Genomic DNA, 19,836 nt, shown 5'->3' on the forward strand with positions numbered 1-19,836 from the left:
GGATGTTTGACTTGATTTGTATTTCATATTTATTTCTTGCTGTGTCTGTCCAGTTCATTAGACTGGGTGATTGTGTTAAAAATGCATTTAAGTTTTCAATACTTTTACTATACCATTCTGTTATTTTCAAAGATGTCATGTAATAGAACTGTTTATTCAGATTTGATTTTGACCCCCGCCCAAAAAAAAAAAAAAAATACACACACTCATCCTAAACACAGAATTAGTTTGCTAAACGTTGCATTGACTTGTACTGCTTTTATGGTGATGCGATCGCTTGTCATCTGTTTGTTTTATGTTTGTCTCTCTAACAGCATTCCAGAATATGGCAGGAACACTCCGTCCCACAGCTCCTCGACCTCCAACCTTTGGAGCAATAAGGCCAACTTCTTCACAGGTGCCAAGAGTCATGTCCACTCAACGTGTTGGTTAGTATGTTTTTCTGTGGTACAGTATTTCTGTAAAGAATTTCATTTCAGTAGCCTTCATCTTGCCTTTGTCCTTTCCCTGTTCCACCATTAAAACATTTAAGCTGAGGTAATTTTGTCACAGCTGATTGCCCTTGGATAGATGTAAGAACAAACAAATTTGCCTAACTGGCAGAGCTTGCAGAGAATGTAGCATTCATTACCTGCTTTTTTGCCTGATGTAGAAGATGCTTTCAGCTCACTAATGCTAGCTTGTATTTCAAGTCCATTTTTTTCTCCTGTCCATATTTACCAAGTCTTTAGTTTATTCAACCGTTTTAGCTTTTAATGTAGCAAGTAAGCAACGGATGAACCAGGCTTACTTGCTACATTATTTCAGTTATTTATATATTTTTAGCAACGGATTATTTATCCCTTGGTCTGCACTTTTTTGTTTTGTTTTAGCTTTTAAGTTGTTCCTTATTTCCATGCTACTGTGAAGTTTATATATTTTGTTTTGCAGATTACATTTCATTCTTTGAGTTGATTAGGAAATGAGGCTTCCATAACCATTCTCCTCTTTATGGTTTCCTGCCCTGGTAGCCTTCTAGAGGCAAAAAAAGGAGTGTAGCTAACAGAGTTGTAAGAGCTTAAAGAATATATTTTGCCAATGAAGTGTAGACATTTTCTCGCTGGTAACCCCACCCCCCAATATCCTGCCGGTCTTACGTGAGATATTTTTGCTTGATTGGGGGTGCGAGAGAGGTTTAGAGCTCATGGTCTTGTCCGCCAGGAAGACTTTATTGAAGGCCTGCAGACTTGGTTTTCATGTATTTGATTAGTAAACCTATTTTTATTATAGGTGATTTCGTTGTGAGGGGAAATGACTGCAGTTCTAGCTCTAAAAGCCTTCCTTCCTATCCTTCAACCGGGCCCCCTTCAGGTATTCACAGACAACCCATAGTCATGTGGTATCTCAACAAACGGAGGGACCAAGGTCTACCTCCTATGCCAGGTAACATTACAAATTTGGGACCTCGCCTCCAGGCACAACTTAACACTGCAGGCAACATACAACCCCTCTCAGGACAACAAACAAGCAGATATTCTCAGCAGAACATCCTCTCTACAGCAAGAGTGGATGTTGAACAGGGATACCTTTTTAGACATTGTCCACTGGTGGGGTACACCTCAGGTAGATCTGTTTGCCTCCCCCCAGAACAGACAATTGAAAAACTTCTGCACCAAGGACCACTCTGTACTTGCCTGGAGGGTAGCTGCATTCAGCATTCCATGGAAGGGACAGTGTCTATATGGTTTCCCACCCTTCCCTCTCATTCACAAAGTCCTCCTGAAAATCTGGAAGGACAAACCAAAAATCTTGCTGGTGACCCCCTACACGCCATGGCAGCACTGGTTCCCCCTACTTCTCTCATTAGCCAAAGACAACCACAAGTTACCCCACGAAGTGGACCTTCTCATACGACAAAAGTGAATTCTTAATTCATCCTCCCCAGCAGATGTTAGGCCTGACACTCTGGGTGATAAACTTCTAATCCCTTTCAGACACCACTAGTCAGAGGATGTGCTTTTAGTCCTGAGGGAGCCCAGGAAACCAACTACTAGGAAATCCTACTTATTAAAATGGGAAAGATTCTCCATATGGTGTCTCCATACCCCCCCCCCCCCCAGTCCTTAACTATGTGTGTGAACTAATTAAGGCTGGTCTTTCGTACTCTTCAGTAAAAGTCTACATATCAGCAGTTTCAGCCTACCACTAGACCCCCCCCCCCCTTTACTATCCAGGCTAGATGTCAAACTCTTTCTAAAAAGTAGCTTACACATCAGACCACCAAAGAAAACCCATCTTACCCCCCTGGGATCTAAATTTAATTTTGGAAAAACTAACACTGGCTCCATTTGAACCAGCTAGTGCTGCTACGTTCCGTATGTGTACATGGAAGACTGTACTGCTGGTAGCCCTTACCTCAGCTGGAAGAGTGTCAGAGTTAAAAGCTCTTATGGCTTGCTGTCCCTACATTACCTTCCATAAGGATAAGGTGACCCTACATACTTAACCCTTCCTTCATACCCAAAGTGGTCAATGAACTCTCCCTAAACCAATCCCTTCAACTCCCCACCTTCTTTCCCTCTCCAACCAGTGACAGTGAGAGGATACTCCATTCCCTGCATGTGCACAGATAACTAAGATGCTACCTAGACAAAACTATTTCCTTCTGCTACTCCCACCATGGCAGGCTCCTACCCCAAGGGGTTTAGAGTGCATGCTACCAGGGGTGTGGCAACCTCCAAAGCCTTCCTCAAAGGCCTGGATACAGCCTCCATCCTGAAAGCGTCCACCTGGTCCACAATACACACCTTCACTAAACACTACAAATTGGACCACGTCTCCAGAGCCTGGGCAGGGTTTGCTAGAGCAGTCCTGCAGAGTTTTGTGGCATCAGCTACATCTACATCCAGCCTTCCTTCTAATTAAGCAGTGGTACTCTGCCACACTAAGAATATTGCAACATAGGAATAGGAGGACATAGAATAGTTGTGTAAAATCTTACCATAACCTTAGATGTTCTTCTCTTCCATGTTGAAGCATTCTTTCCCACCCAACTATCCCCTTTTTCACTACTGACTTAACTTTAGGGCACTCTGAAGCTCTACCCTAGATCAGGGGCAGACTAGCCAGCATATGAAACTTTGCACCTCTGGTTGACATCTCTTAATGTTCTTCTGTTTACATGTTGCAGTATTCATACTGTGGGATTTCCAGCCCTCAGGCGATCCGACGTCGACTCTTGTACAAAAGCGGAAGACTGGGTGCCGTAGGTGCGTGGGACGTCACACGTAGGGCCATAAACCATGGAGTATAAACGTGACGGCGCACACAGACCTCAGAACTTTTCAGCCGCAGACGATAGCTTCGACCGCTTCGGTCCTACATCCAAAGACTTCAAAAAGATAAGTGTCCCATTGGGGTTTTGCCTTTTTCACACTTGCTTAAGCTTTAGCTTGGTTGCTGTAGTTTTTCTATTAGCCAGTGTCTGAGAAAGAGTAGATGTTTTTCTATTCCTATGTTGCAGTATTCTAGTTGTGGGATTTCCTGCCCTCAGGCGACTCGTACATCGGCTCCTATACAAAAGCTTCAGCTTGGCTGTTGCATTGTGCATGGGACGTCAGATGTAAGGCCATAAACCATGGGGCCTTAAATGTGACGTCTGCACGCACAATCCTCAGAACCTTTCAGCCGCAGATGTACTACGCATCGTACGATCGCTCCTTCTCGGACGTCGCATCAATAAAGCTAAGTAATCCATTGGGTTTCTATTTTTTCTTGTTTTGCTGATTGTTATTGCTTAGGCTTGATTGTTGTAGCTAGCCTTTAGCTGATGTCAGGTAAAAAGGGAAAGTGCCAATGCGGGCGCCAGGTACACCATAAAGACACCCATGATAAGTGTTTTTTTTGCTTAGGCCGGGAATACAACCATTCCTCCTCAATTTGTCAATCTTTTGTGCTGAAGACCCTACGCAGCTGTCTAGCCGCTTTAAACCTCTACCTAGAAAACCAGCGTCTTAAACGGTTAGCCCTTAGAATGGATCCCACATCGGAGGCTGCATCTGAACCTCCACGAAAGAACACCAAGATTCCTAGGCCTTCCTTGCCTGCCACTTCGCTTCCCAACACCCTGCTAATTGCCGATCTAGGAGTTGCGGACCACTTGGCGATCAGACTACTTCAACAACGTCCTTTGAGAAAGCCGCTGCACAGCCAACAACCGGCATGTCCTCGGAGCTTGCCCAGACACCGACCATCGATGTCGGGGAGGAACCAGTTTCTGTGGTACCCCCGACTTGGATCCAGACTTAGGAAATGTTGACTATAAAACCTGACGCCAGGCCGGTTCTTACTTCCACCTGGGCCAAAAAGAAGCAGAAAACCAAGCATACCTCCTCCTCTCCAGAAGCAATACCAGATTACCAGGCCTTTACTTCCTCTCTCATGCAGGCCTTTATGGCCCTTAGGCCTTCAGCCTCAGCCCCCACTAGTCTGCCTTTACTGAGCCCTAGGCCTGCATCTGCCTCTTCCCTCCCACCCATGACCTCTCAAGTTGGGGAGGAAGAGCGTGATTCTTCTTTTCTTCCCCAGAGGACTCAGTTTCATATATATCCCAGATTGCTTCTCCCCAGGAGTATTATTCTCCTGGTGGAGTCTGTGTAGGGGGATTCTCCCCCTCAGGATATTACCTTTGGTGAGACCATCACCAAGATGAAAGATTACTTCAAATGGGATACTCCCCAAATGACTGACACCCACAAGAGGTACTTTGAGCTGCTTCAAGTAGAATCACCCTCCCCTTCTGCATTCCCTCCGGTGCTACCTGCTTACTTGGATGCCTTTAATTCAGCTTCTAAGGCCCTAGACTCTCAGCCTCTGGCCCCTAAGTGCCCTGACCGCTTCTGTAAAACTGCCAGAGGAGCAAAAATTCCTAGTTAAACCACGCTTGGCGGACCCAGCTATGATTGCCACCGCTCCTGATAAACAGTCTATAGATTGCTGCCTCCCTCCTACCCACAGATAGATAGGATGGGAAAAAAATTATACACGTTCTCCAGTTTGGCTTTCAGAGCCATAAATTATCAGACCCACATAACTAAGTATGCTCTAGAGTTAGTGTCTCTAGGGTCGTCCGTGCTGGCTTCTATTCCTGACAGTCCCAGTAAGGCTGACATTACCTCCAAACTGTCCTTGGGCTCAACAAGTAGCTAGCACTCCATCAGATGCAGCTATGATACTACAAAAGCATCTGCCCGCTCTGCAGCATCTGCTTCTGTCCTCAGGAGATGCTCCTGGCTGAGACTACAGAATCTACCTGAAGACTTCAATTCCAAGATCTTGGACACCCCCCTGGATCACAATTTTCTTTTGGGAAAACAATCTGCAGACCTCTTCAAGAATCTGCAGGAAAAAAGTAAAGAATTACAGGACATCAAACATCTGCTGGTGTCTCCCATTCCCAAGTATTACAGGAACTACCCTGCTAAAACTACTTTTGTAAGGCGTAACCCTTCTCAGACAGCTGCTTCCTCTTCCAGATCTAGAAGAGGGGCAAGAACTACTACCACGTCCAGACCCTCCTGCACCACCTCCTCGGCCCAGACAATCCTTTCAGGACAGAGGAGGTCCCAATAATGTGCGACTGCCTTGCTCACCACTCTCTGCACGCCTTCCCCACTGCCCCTCCGGCAATCCATCACCACAGACCAGTGGGTCCTATCCGTTATCCAAAAAGGGTATTTCTTATCCTGAAAAGAAAAAACACCCAGGAAAGGTATCCCCCCCCCCCCAAAAAGCAAATTCATCTTCTACCACAAGTTTTGTCAGACCTGCTAAAGCTAAGCACCATAGAACCTGTCCCCTCAGGACAGGAAGGCAAGGGATTCTACTCCAGTCTCTTCCTGGTCCCCAAAAAAGATGGCCCCTGGAGACCCATCTTAGATCTCTCCTTACTAAATCTACAGCTTCAGGTACCTTTCTTCAAAATGCTGTCACTCACCACTCTGCTGCCTCTTATTCCAGCCAAGGCCTTTATGGCCAACCTGGACCTAAAAGAAGCCTTACCTACACATATCCATCCGGACTTCCCACAGACCATTCCTGCATTTCTCTGGACCTTCCTCTCATTTCCAATTTACTGCCTTGCTCTGTGGTTTATCCACTGCCCCCCCCCCCCCCAAGTCTTTACAAAGTGCCTAGCCCCAGCCATTACCTTCTGCAGAACTCGGGGAATCCAGATTTACCCATATTTGGACGATGTCTTAATACTAGCAGAGTCCAAAGATACCCTCTCAAGCCATCTGCACTTCACCATGTCCCTTCTGCAAAATCTAGGGTTTACCATCAACCTCTCAAAGTCCTCCTTGAACCCAGGCCAGGACAAGATATTCCTAGGCTGCAGAATCAGAATGGACAAAATGAAGAGCTTTCTCCCACAGGGCAGGGCTCTGTCCCTGACTTCCCACTTCCAGGAAATCCTTCGCTCCCAGAAGGTAACAGCAAGGTAATTTCTTTGTCTCCTGGGCTTAATGGCAGCAACCATCCCCATGCTACCACTGGCCAGAATGCAGATGCGCAAGCTGCAATGGTACCTCAAAAACATTTGGTCCCAACAGCTACATCACTTAGAACAGGTTATTCCCCTCCTTCCCTGTCTAAAGACAGAAATCAGCTGGTGGATCCAACAAGTCCAACTAAACCCAGGACTCCCACTGCAACCCCCCACCCCAACCCAAACAGATGCCTCAGACTCAGGTTGGGGGGGGGGGCAACACTGGCATCCTACAGAGTTCAAGAAGACTGGCACCCTTCTCTTACAGGCCAAGCACATCAATGTCTGGGAAATGACAGCAGTCTTCCTAGCTCTAAAGACCTTTATTCCCCTTCTACCAGGTGTGTTCCTGATAATGACCGACAATACCACTGTTATGTGGTACCTCAACAAATGAGGAGGAACAAAGGCCTATCATCTGTGCATGCTGCCCCTGCTGATATGGGACCTAGCCTCTCGCCACAACTTGGTCCGGGCTGGCTACCTACATCCCCTCTCAGGACAACAAGCAAGCATATCTCATAAACAACACGACTTCTCCACATCACGAATGGATGCTGGACAGGGGGCCTTCCTAGACACAGTCCACTGGTGGGGTACTCCACAAATAGACCTGTTTGCCTCCCCCCAGAACAGGCAGCTGCAGTCCTGCTCAAAGGCCTACTCCCCTCGAGCATGAAGAGTGGATGCTTTCAACAGCTCTTGGAAGGGGAAGTTTCTTTATGCCCTCCCCCCTTCCAGTGATTCAGAAAGTCGTCCTGAAAATCCACAATGACAAACCAAAAATCTTGTTAGTAACTCCCTACTGGCCACGACAACACTGGTTCCCCCTACTTCTCAAGTTACCCTACAAAGGTGGACCTGCTGACACAAGACAAAGGAACTCTCCTCCACCCACTCTTGCAGATCTTATCTCTGACTCTGTGGGTGATAAACTTTTGATCCCCTTCAGACACCACTACTCAGAGGACGTGCTTTCAGTCCTGAGAGAGGCACGGAAACCTACCACCAGGAAATCTTACCTAAGTGGGAAAGATTTACAAAGTGTTGTCTAGACAAGAGAAGGGACTCTTGCTCTGGGGATGCCCCTCTTCTCACTTGTGTGTTGATTGATTAAAAGCGGACTTTCCTACTCTTCAGTGAAAGTACACCTTTCTGCTGTATCAGCCTGCTTGCCCCCTTGATCCCCCTTGCTAGCCAAGCTCGACATAAAGCACTTCCTTAAAGGGGTCTTACACATGACACCACCAAAACCCTGGGACATTAACTACATCCTGGAAAAACTAACCCAGCACCCTTTTGAACCGGCTGGGACTTCTTCCCTGCAGATGTGTACATGGAAAACTGTCCTTCCCGTGGCTATCACTTCAGCCAGAAGGGTGTCAGAGTTGCAGGCCTTAATGGCCTGCCCACCGTACACAACCTTCGCAGAGTGACTCTGTTTTTGTGTAAGTAATCCCTTTATGTCTAAGATGGTCAATGACGTGACTCTAAACCAATCTATCCACCTACCCTCTTTCTTCCCCTCCCCCACTAATGAAGGGGAGAGCATACTGCAGTCCTTGGATGTGTACAGACAACTAAGATTCTACCTGGACAAAACCAAAGCCATTAGGAAATCTAAGCAGCTGTTTATCTCCTTTCACCCCAGAGCCCTGGGCAAGATAGTCTCCAAACAAACGATTGCATGCTAGATCAGGAAAACTATTTCTGTTATTCCCACCATGGGAAAAAAAACAGTGGGAGTAAAGGCCCATTCCACTAGGACTGTGGCTGCCTCAAAGGCTTTCATAAAAGGTCTGGACACAGAATCCATCATGGAAGCAGCTACTTGGTCCACTATCCACACATTCACCAAACATTGCAAATATGACCAAGTTTCCAGAGCACGGGCAGGATTCGCCAGGGCAATCCTACAGGGCTTTGTAGAATCCTCTTCAGCATCCACCACCCTCTCATCCATCTAAGCTGTGGTACCCTCCCACAACTAGAATACTGCAGCATAGGAATAGAAGGGCATAGAATAGTTGTGTAAAATCTTACCATAGTTATAGATGTCCTTCTGTTTCATGTTGCAGTATTCCTTCCCACCCACCATTACCCCCAATTTTTTCTCCTTTAGTCCCAGCTAAGACCTGGACCCATCTATTATGCTACTGAAGGACACCAAGGTCACACACCTGTCCCCACTGGCATTCCTCCTGCTGGGCCTTCTCTGCCCACTGGCCTTCAAGTTCTAAAGATTGTGTGTGCAGATGTCGCATTTAAAACCCCTGGTTTATGGCCTTGTGTCTGACATCTAACACACGCTGCAACAGCCAAGGTGAAGCTTTTGTATAGGAGCTGACGTACGAGTCGCTTGAGGGCAGGAAATCCCACTACTAGAATACTGCAACATGGAAGAGGAGGACATCTATGGTTATCGTAAAATTTTACACACACATTCTTTCCGGGCTCCCGATTCTGCGCAAAGACTCCCACAACCGCTTTGCCTTTTGCCTAGGTAGAGAGCGCGACCATAAGGCCTGCTCTATTTGTCAGTCCTTTGTACCAAAGACCTTACACAGCCGTCTGGCAGCATTAAATCTGTATTTAGAAAATCAAAGGCTTAAACGTCTCCGGATGGATTCTGAGTTTGGCCGCCCAAGCTGAACAACCTAGGAAGAAGCCCAAGTTCGGCAAGCCTTCTCCAGATGCCGCTCAGCCTTCGGATGTTCTGCCAACTACCGTTCGAGGGGCTGAGGGATACCTGATTACTCTGACGGTTCCCCTGGAAGAGGCCATATCAGCCACAGAGACCACGTCAGTGGAGTTGATAGACGGCCATAACCGACGAAGGGAACCATTGCTTTATCAGTCAACCGAGATGTCTCCTATTCCTACTAAAAGGAAACAAAAAAACGATACACTTGAGCTCGACGGCTAAAGCAGCCCCAGATTGGGAATCCTTCACTTCTTTGATGCAGGCCTTTATGGCACTTAGGCCTACAGGCCCTACTTCCACCAGCATTCCTGTGCTGAGTCCTAGATCAGCCCCTGCTTCCTCCCTGCCTTTAACTACTACTCCGCAAGCAGTTACTTAAGGATGACCCTGACCATTCTTACTCTTTCTCTAAGAAGTCTGTCTTCTATGTCTGTTAGATTGCCTCTCCCATAGACTATTACTCCCCTGACAAAGGAGTCTGTTGAACGGGATACCTCCCCTTAGTATATTTCATTTGGGGAGACTGTTTCAAAAATGAAAGAGTATTTCAAGTGGGATACTTTAGTTTCTGAAACCCAGAAGAGATGCTTTGAGCTTCTACAGCTTGACTCTCCCTCACCTTCAGCCATCCCTCCAATGTTCCCAGCCTTCTTGGATGCCTTCAATTCTGTTTCCAGCAACCCAGACTCTCAACCTCCTGGCCCTAAAAGTCCAGATAGGTTTTACAAAGTACCTGATGACTACAAGTTCCTAGTACCCCCCCCCCCCGACCCAGCAGTTATTGCAGTATCCCCAGACAGTCTAGGCAGTTGCTTTCTGCTTCTCTACTGCCATCAGATAAGGACAGCAAAACTATGACCAGAATATGAAGAAAGGTATACACCTTTTCTAGCGTAGCTTCATGGCTATAAATTACTAAACACACACGAAGTATGCCCTAGACCTGGTTTCTCAGGCCACCCCTTTGTTTTCCACCCCCTTACTGTCCAGCCAAATTAGACATTACTGCCAAGCTGTCCCTTACCACTCAAGTAGCCAGACACATTATCCGTTGCAGTTATGATGCAGCAGAAGCAGTTGCCAGATCTGCTGCCACTGCATTGGCCTTGTGCAGATACTCCTGGCTTAGATTACAGCCTCTGCCTGATGCTTTTAAAGCCAAAGTCATGGATGCTCCTTTGGACGACAACCTTCTGTTGGCAAAAATGCTATAGAACTTTTCAAACACTTCCAAGAAATAAGCAAGGAGCTGCAGGACATTAAGCACTTGCTGGTGTCCCCAGTGCCCAGATGCTACAGGAGCTACCCAGCCAAAACATCCTTTGTCAGAAGGGTCCCTTTCACCTCTCGCCCTTCTACTGCCAGACCACGTAGGGGTCCTCTGAGACAACGTTATCCCAGACCCCCTCAACCCCCCCCCCCAGCAAACAGCCCTTTCCAGATAGAGGGGGACCTTCCTCTGTGTGACTGCATTGCCCAGGTGCCCCTGTCCACTCGCCTTACCTTATGTTCATAGATTAGTACTAAGCTAACAGCCCTTGCAAGCCATTTTAAGCCTAGCCAATTATCCCTTGTGAGACTCAAACACTGCACCTTGTGTTTGTAAGGCAAATACCTTAACCATTAGGCCACCCTCCCTTCTGGAAAACCATCACTTCAGATCTCTGAGTTTCTATCTTAGAGAGAAAAACCTACACCAAAAAAACATACCTTTCCCCCAAAAAATCAGCTCCCTCTACTTCCTCCCATCCTGCAGGAACTTCTCTCCCAAGGAACCATAGAACCAGTTCCCTCAGGACAGGAGGGACTAGGCTTCTACTCCCACCTTTTCTTAGTCCCAAAAAAGGATGGCCACTGGAGACCTACCCTGGACCTCTCATACCTAAACTTTGATGTTCTTCGTGTTTCACTGTTGCGGTCATTACATTTGGGTTATCCTACTGGCAGGTTGCCCTCAGCCGGCCTGAATTCCAAAGTCTTGGGTCCTGCGTCGGTTGCTGTCGCCTCTTCCCTGACGTCAGGTAGTCAGGGGTATAAAAGATGCAGCCGATGCCATTTTATTCAGTCTTTCTTGCCGCGCGGTGCCCGAAGCAAAAGCAGTTCGAAAGTGCCAGTCGGCCGACTCCTGAGATTTTCATGTTCGAGTTTCAGATCCGAAGTCTTCATTAAAAGCTAAGTACCCCGTTGGAGAAACTTTTTTCTTGCTCCAGACCGATGTCAGAAAATTTAATAATTGTATTTCTTGTGGGAAGCAAATACCTCATAAGGACTTTCATTCTTACTGTATTCCTTGCCTTGGCCCTGATCACGACGTTGCTAGTTGTTGGTTTTGTGCTAGATTTAACCAACGCACTATTAAGCGTCGGTACAATTTTGCATTAAGCTATTTTGGGCGAAGATTTAATTATACAATGTCATCGGGCAGCCACCCTACTACCGGAGTTCACAAAAAAACGCAAAGAAAAAGACAGGCAACCGAGGTCCAAAACCGATGAAGCTTCTCCTACGCAAGTCGCCGGTTCTCAGTGAGGCACTTTCGCAGCCACTGACGTCCGCTACTTGAGTCGCAGGCCGCTACCGACTCCCATGTGGAGTCGGCCAGGCCGCTGGAAACTCAAGGAATTGGAGCCTCTGAGATTATTCCCTCAGATGGGTCCGGAGCCGCTGAGCAGGCATCGGCTTCTGAGGGTGTATTCAGACCTAAACAATTGCATATTGAACAGAGTTCAAAGACTAAAACACCTTTAAAGGCAAAGAAACATGTTCACCAGCCACAAGGACAGGCCTTCATGCCCAAAAAACAGATACTCAAAATGGCCGAAGACTTAATTACCTTGATCAGGAGTTCCCATCCCCCTCCTGATAAGAGGCCTAGGCAAGAGACAGACTATGAATCTTCAGATCAGGTTTCCATTTCTTCTGATTCCTCTTCTGATCAGGAATCCCCCCCCCACCCCCCCACCCCCCACCATGAGGATTCTGATGCTGAAGAATCAATTCCTTCAGCTTCTCCTCCTGAGGACAACTCTTTTGGGGAAACCTCGCATACCATGAGGGAGCACTTTCACTGGGAGAGCCAAGATTTTTCAGAATCTAAGAAAAGGCTCAGAGACTTCCTTTTACTACCTCAACACAGGTCTATAGCTATTCCACCTGTGTTGGACATTGTAGATGACGTGTTCTCAGAGTCTAGTCTGACCCCTGTCTCTCTACCTCCAGCTCCTGTTAAGCCGGACAGATACTACAGGGGGCCCTGACTCTCATAAATTCTTTTTCAAAAACCCTTCTGCAGACCCAGAAACTATTTCTCGGGGTCCCAAAGGGGTTAAGGCTTCCACTACAAAAAAGCCCCCCCCCCCCCCGACAGGGGTTCTAGGGCTCTGGATAGATGGGGAAAAAAGATTTGCACATCTGCTACCTTAGCTATAAGGGCCTTAAAATGCCAGTTTCATGTGCTCAGATAACAGCAATATATCATGACACTGCTTAAACAGAAAATGATGGTAAATTCTGAATGTGCAGAAAACAAAGAAATGCAGGATTTATTGCATGCAGCTGAACAAGTTGGAAAGCATACTTTGCAATGTGGTTTTGATTCTCTGGAGGCCTCCTGCTCCCGCTGTTAGGGGTTCTGTCATTAGGAGGCATGCTTGGTTAAAAGAACAAAATCTGCGTGGTCATGTTAAAGCAAAATTATTAGATGCTCCATTACAACATGATACCTTGTTTGGTGTTAAAGAAAATGGAGAACAAAGCTAAATCTATGCAAACGGCCAAGGATTCCTTATAGGTACAGCCACCTAGATTTAGCAGACACTGGACAACAAAGAATTGGTCCTTTCCAGTCTCAGACAGACCTCAAAGGGGCAGGTCCAGACGCCCTAGAGGCAGATCACAGCCGCAACGTTCCTGCAGGTCTAAGCAATGGGGTGCTTCTACCTCCAAAGGTGGAGAAGACAAATCACAACCATATAGGAAACAGTCCTAATGACTTCCCCCTGCCTGCACCAAGCACTTATCTTCTGGCTTCACCCTTAGGGGGAAAACCAGCACTCTTTTTCTCAAAATTGGCACATTATAACCCAGGACAAATGGGTTCTAGACAGTGTCACAAGGCTACAAGTTTCATTTCAATACCCTGCCTAAACAAAACGGTTGGCCAAACCTGCCAAAAAATCAATGGGCAGAGGCTCAAAAACAAGTCGCAGCTCTCATGGACATGAGGGCAATTCAACAAGTGCCACAGCAAGAGCAGGGACAAGGATTTTACTCAAGACTGTTCTTGGTACCCAGAAAGGACAAAGCATGGAGACCTATACTGGACCTATCTATTCTAAACACTTTCCTGGATATACCAAAATTCAAGATGTTGACCTTACAGCAGCTCCTGCCCATGCTGCGCAGCAAGGCTTGGCTCTTGACTTTAGACCTAAAAGAGGCATACCTGCACGACCCAATCAGACAATCATGCAGAAGATACCTCAGATTCAAGACTGGCTCAAAGCATTACCAATTATCTGCACTGCTCTTTGGCTTATCTACTGCGCCCAGAGTCTTCATAAAGTGCCTGGCACCAGTAATGGCTTACTGTAGACCAAGAGGAATACAAATATATCCGTACTTGGACGACTGCCTCATACAAGCAGAGAACAAGGACATTCTACTACAGCATCTGACATTTGTGATGAGACTTTTAACATGCCAGGGGTACACAGTCAACAAAAAGAAATCAAAACTAGTACCCTCTCAAGAGATAATATTCCTGGGTGCAAGCTTAAATACAACTGCCCAGATGGCTTATCTCACTCCAGACAAACGAAGGCAACTGACTACCTATTTCAAGGAAATGGCAACAAAGGCCCAGTTATCTGCAAGAAAAATTCTGCAGACTTTGGGCTTCATGGCATCCTGCATCTTACTAATTCCATATGCAAGACTGCATATGAGGAAAATTCAGTGGTACCTAAAAAGTGTCTGGACACAACATTGGCACAGCCTGGAAACTGATTACTCTAATTCCCTGCCTACAACAGGAGTTTCGATGGTGGACAAAGGCTTGTCATCAAAACAAGGGACAGCCATTCTCACTACCCGCAGCCAGACAGAGCCTAACGACAGATGCTTCAGATTATGCCTGGGGGCGCACATGGCAGGAAGAGGCATTCAGGGCACCTGGTCCACAAACCAAAAGCATCTACATATCAATCGAAAAGAGATGCTAGCTGTTCAAAATGCCCTGACAGCCTTCAAGGACCTACTTCATCTAGGACAACTACTGATAAAGACACACAACACCACGGTCATGTGGTACATAAACAAGCAGGGGGGCACTCATTCTTATCCGCTGTGCAGACAAGCCATGGCTTTATGGGCCACAGCATTGACTTACCAAGTTCATCTATAGGCACAATTCCTGCCAGGAAAGGAAAATACTCTGGCAGACTAAGCAGAAACCTCATGGATCCCCACGAGTGGCACCTGGATCCACAAGTCTTCAGCATTATGATAAAGAAATGGGGACGCCCTGACATAGATCTATTTGCCTCCCCTCAAAACAGTCAACTAAAAAGATTCTGCACAAGGACTTATCACAGACAAGCTTGAAAAGTGGACACCTTATCTTTCAACTGGGCAAACCTATTAGTGTATGCCTTTCCTCCACTGCCTCTCCTCCCCAAAGTACTCCTAAAGGTCAGGCAGGAGAAACCAAAAATGATTCTTATTGCCCCAGACTGGCCACGCCAGTACTGGTATCCAATCTTAAGGACCTTGTCCCAATGCCCAGCCTGGCCCTAACCTCAAATAACTCCTCTACTGTCCCAGCAAAACAGTCAGATTCTGCACAGCCAACTCAGGACCCTAAACCTGGCCGCATGGCGGATAATGTAGCCGTACAAAACCACACCTCTCAGTAAAGCTGTGATGGATGTCATTTTAGAAGCCAGAACGCCTAGTACTAGAAAATCCTATGCTGGGAAATGGAAGAGATTTTGCGTTTGGAACCAAGCTCAAGGAAATGATACAGCTAACCCAAATATTCCTCAGATTTTGCAATACTTAACTGTGATGCTGGACAAAGGCCTATCGTTTTCATCAATTAAAATCCATGCCTCTGCCATTTCGGCTCATTACAATACAGAGCCACCACTTTTTTCTAATCCTTTATTAAGGCAGTACCTCAGAGGAGCCAAAAACTTAAGGCCACCCAGGAGAGCCCCCCTACTCCAGCCTGGGACCTTAACTTTGTATTGGAAAAGCTCACTCTACCTTTCTTTGAGCCAGCTGCAAATGCAGAGTTGAAATTCCTTTCTTGGAAAACAGCCTTCCTACTAGCCATCACTTCAAGAAGGGTGTCCAAATTATAGGCCCTCATGGCAGTGGAGCCTTTCATCATTTTTCATGTGGGCATGGTGTCCCTCAGGACCAATCCCTCCTTCATGCCCAAGGTGGTATCGAGTGTGGCCCTTAATCAGTCCTTTCATTTGCCAGCCTTTTCTAATCCACAGAGCAAAGGGGAACGAATACTGCACTATTTGGAACTTGCACAGACAACTTAGATTTTACTTGGACAGGACTAAACATCTCAATAAATCTGAACAGCTGCTGGTTGCATTTGCTGCAGGGGCAGAGGGGAAGGCCATTTCAAAGCAAATAATTTCTAACTGGATTAGGCCACTGCATTCATTTCTGCTATAAGCATCATGGAAAAGCCTACCCCACAGGGGATAAGATCACATTCAGCCAGGTCTGCATCTACCTCTACAACCTTTCTCAGAGGTGCCCCTACCAGGGACATCCTAGAAGCTGCTACTTGGAGTTGTGTACATACCTTCACCAAGCATTACCACTTGCCATTTTTTTTCTAAATCCAGAGCTGGCTTTGCCACTGCATTCTTGCAGGGCCTTATAGCTGACCTTAATGCTATCTAATTATCTCCTCCCATCCTTAGCTTTGGGGATCTACCCAAATGTGATGACTGCAGCAGTGAGACACGAAGAACATAGTACAGTTGTGTACACTTACCATAAATGTAGATGTTTGAGTGTATTCACTGTTGCAGTCCTGGTTACCCTCACTCCAGCCCCCCCCCTGACTTTTATTGACTATACCTCTATTCTTGTTTACTATGCTTAAAGCTTTTTGGTGTATTTGCTTTTGTGTTGGAGGTGTAACCTTGTATACAGTTGCTTCCCATTATGGGGGCACCTGACATCTGGGGCAAGAACAACTGATGTAATGGAGTCTGCTGCATGCTTTATACCCCTGACTACCTGACATCATGAGCAACCAACGCAGGACCTAAGACATTGATAATCAGGCTGACTGAGGGCTACTGCAAGCAGATAACCCAAATGTGTGATGACTGCAACAGTGAATACAGTCTATAACATCTACATTTATGGTAAGTACACAACTGTACTTCTTGCTTAGGGCCATCCCACGACTATACAGTGTGTAAAATCTGCCAGTCGTTCGTCCCTAAGACCCACACAGCCATCTGGCAGCCCTCGAACTGTTTGTAGAAAACCACCATTTGAAGCACCTTGTCCGTGTATATGGATCCTAAACCAGCCGTCGAGGCGGAGCTGCCTAAGAAGGCGGCCAAAGTTTCTAGGCCTGACACTGTGCCTCCAACTTTGGATGTCCCGCCAGCTTCCAATTTTGGGGTGAGGAATGTCCGATAGGACTGGCGACTTCGGCAGGTACCATTTTGGAAGCCGCCCTTGCTTCTCCAGCCAGCACGTCTGTGGAGGTTTCTGCTACGTTGGTATCCGCTGATATCTGGTGGAACCAGGCTCTTGGCTGCCATTACCTGCCTCCAAGGAATGCACTTCGACCCCAGGCCTGACTTCTGATACCAGACCTTTAGCCTCTCAGACAACTCAGACTCCTCTTTTCAAATGAAAACAAAAGACTGGGCATTTATCTCCCCCAGCGGAAGGTCAGTCTGACTTGCAGAGTTTTTCCCAGTCACTTTTTCAGGCCTTTATGGCCCTGAGACCAACTGCCTCACACACTCCTGCCCTGCCAACCTTATGTCCCAGGCCTGACTACTAGCTCCATACCATCTCCACAGACTCTGTCTTTTTCCTCTTCTTCTGATGATGAGTCTGTCACTTATTCCTCACAGTTGGCCTGTCCCCTGGAGTACTGTTCCCCAGACCAGGACTCCTTGGAGCAGGACACCCCACCAGAAGACTCCAGAATCTCAGCCACCGGCCCCAAAAAAGCCAGATAGGTTCTAGAAAGTTCTGGATGATTATAAATATCTCAAAGATGTTCGTGTTTCACTGTTGCAGTCATTACACTTGGGTTATCCTGCTGGCAGGCTACCCGCAGTCTGCCTGAATTCCAAAGTCCTGGTCCGGCGTCGGTTGCTGTCACCTCTTCCCTGACGTCAGTGCACCAGGGATATAAAAGATGCAGCTGACGGCATTTTCTTCAGTCTTTCTTGCCGCGTGGTGCCCGAAGCAAAAGCAGTTCGCAAGTGCCGGTCAGCCGACTCTTTTCAAATCGGATTTCAGATCCGAAGTCTTCATTAAAGCTAAGTACCCCATTGGGGAAACTTTTTTCTTGCTCCAGACCGATATCAGAAAAAGTTAACAATTGTATTTCTTGTGGGAAGCAAATACCTCATAAGGATTTTCATTCTTACTGTATTCCTTGCCTAGGCCCAGACCACGATGTTGCTAACTGTCGGTTTTGTACTAGATTTAACCAACGCACTATTAAGTGTCGGTACAATTTTGCCTTTCATTACTTTGGCCGAAGATTTAATTATATTATGCCGTTGGAACAGCCGACGACCGGAGTTTATAAAAAAACGCAAGGAAAAGGACAGGCATCCAAGGTCCAAAACTGACGAATCCTCCGCTAGGCCAGTCGCCGGTTCTCAGTGAGGCACTTTTGCAGCCCTTTACTCCTGCTACCTCAGAGCCACAGGCCACTTCCGACTCCCACGTGGAGCCGACTAGGCCTCTGGATATTCAAGGTATTGGACACTCGGAAACTATTCCCTCAGATGGGTCCGGAGCCGCTGAGCAGGCATCGGCTTCTGAGGGTGTTTTCAGACCTACACAGTTATATGTCAAGCAAACCTCAGCTTCAAAGGCAAAGACTAAAACAGCTCTAAAGACAAATAAGTACAGCATTCTCCTGGACAGACTTTCATGCCTAAGAAACAGAGGCTTAAAATGGCCAAAGACCTAATTACTTTGATCAGGGGTTCCCATCCCCCTCCTGATAAGAGGCCTAGGCAAGAGACAGAATATGACTCTCCTGATCAGGTTTCCATTTCCTCTGACTCCTCTTCTGAACAGGGATACTCTTCCTCCTTATGAGGATTCTGATGCTGAAGAATCTATTCCTTCAGCCTCTCCTCCTGAGGATTATTCTTTTGGGGAAACCCTGCATACCATGTAGGACCATTTTTACTGGGAGAGCCAAGATTACTCAGAATCTAAGAAAAGGCTCGGAGACTTTCTTTTACTACCTCGGCACAGACCTCTTGCTATTCCACCTGTTCTAGACATTGTAGATTATGTATTTTTCGAGTCCGGCCTGTCTCCTGACTCTTTACCCCCCTGCACCTGTTAAGTCAGACAGATACTACAGGGTTCCAGACTCTCATAAATTTCTATTTAAAAACCCTGCTGCTGACCCAGAAACTATATCTCGGGGGTCCCAAAGGCGTCAAGGCTTCCAGTGCAAAAAAAACCCTGTCCCTTCTGATAGGGATTCTAGGGCACTGCACAGATGGGGGAAAAAAGTTTACACTTCTGCTACCTTGGCTGTAAGGGCTTTAAATTGTCAGTTTCATATGCTTAAATGTCAGCAATACTTAATGTCATTGCTAAAACAGGAAATGTCAAATTCTGAATGTTCTGATAACAAGGAAATGCAGGATTTATTGCATGCAGCTGAACAAGTGGGAAAGCATACTTTGCGATGTGGTTTTGATTCACTGAAGGCCTCTTGCAGGGCGGCTGTCACAGATTCTGTCATTAGAAGGCATGCGTGGTTAAAGGAACAGAATCTGCCTGATCATGTTAAAGCAAAATTATTGGATGTTCCATTACAGCATGATACTTTGTTTGGTGTTAAGGCAGAAGAGGTGTTGAAGAAAATGGAGGATAAAGCAAAATCTATGCAGGCAGTTAAGGATTTCCTACAGGTACAGCCACCCAGATTTAGCAGGAACTGGCCTTCTAAGAATTGGTCCTTTCCAGTGTCAGACAGGCGACAAAGAGGCAGATACAAACACCCTAGAGGCAGATCCCAGCCCCAAGGCTCATACAGGCCTAAGCAGTGGGGTGCTTCTACCTCCAAAAGCAGAGAAGACATCACAGCCATACAGGAAACAGTCCCAATGACTTTCCCCTGCCAATGCCAAACACTTATCTTTTGGCAGCACCCTTAGGAGGAAAACTAGCATGTTTTTCACAGAATTGGCACATGATCACCCAGGACAAATGGGTCAGGCTACAGGTTCCACTTTCACAACCTTCCAAAGACAAAAGGTATGCCAGACCTGCCACACAATCAATGGGCAGAGGCACAAAAGCAAGTTTCATCCCTTATGGACATGAGGGCTATTCGAGTACC

The 19,836-nt window shown here is 46.7% G+C and overlaps 1 protein-coding gene across 1 annotated transcript in view; it reads left to right on the top strand.

Annotated features, from left to right (window-relative positions):
* The window catches only part of PABPC1 (poly(A) binding protein cytoplasmic 1), a 1,472,855-nt gene that overhangs the window by 1,125,937 nt on the left and 327,082 nt on the right, over window positions 1–19,836 (top strand). The window contains exon 10 of the mRNA XM_044075161.1: window positions 315–428. Coding sequence (XP_043931096.1) covers window positions 315–428 — 114 coding nt within the window. The remainder of the gene's footprint in view (window positions 1–314; window positions 429–19,836) is intronic.

The sequence above is a fragment of the Protopterus annectens genome, chromosome 6.part0 (genome assembly GCF_019279795.1).
Source record: "Protopterus annectens isolate FY-2018-M chromosome 6.part0, PAN1.0, whole genome shotgun sequence".
Classification (NCBI taxonomy): domain Eukaryota; kingdom Metazoa; phylum Chordata; order Ceratodontiformes; family Protopteridae; genus Protopterus; species Protopterus annectens.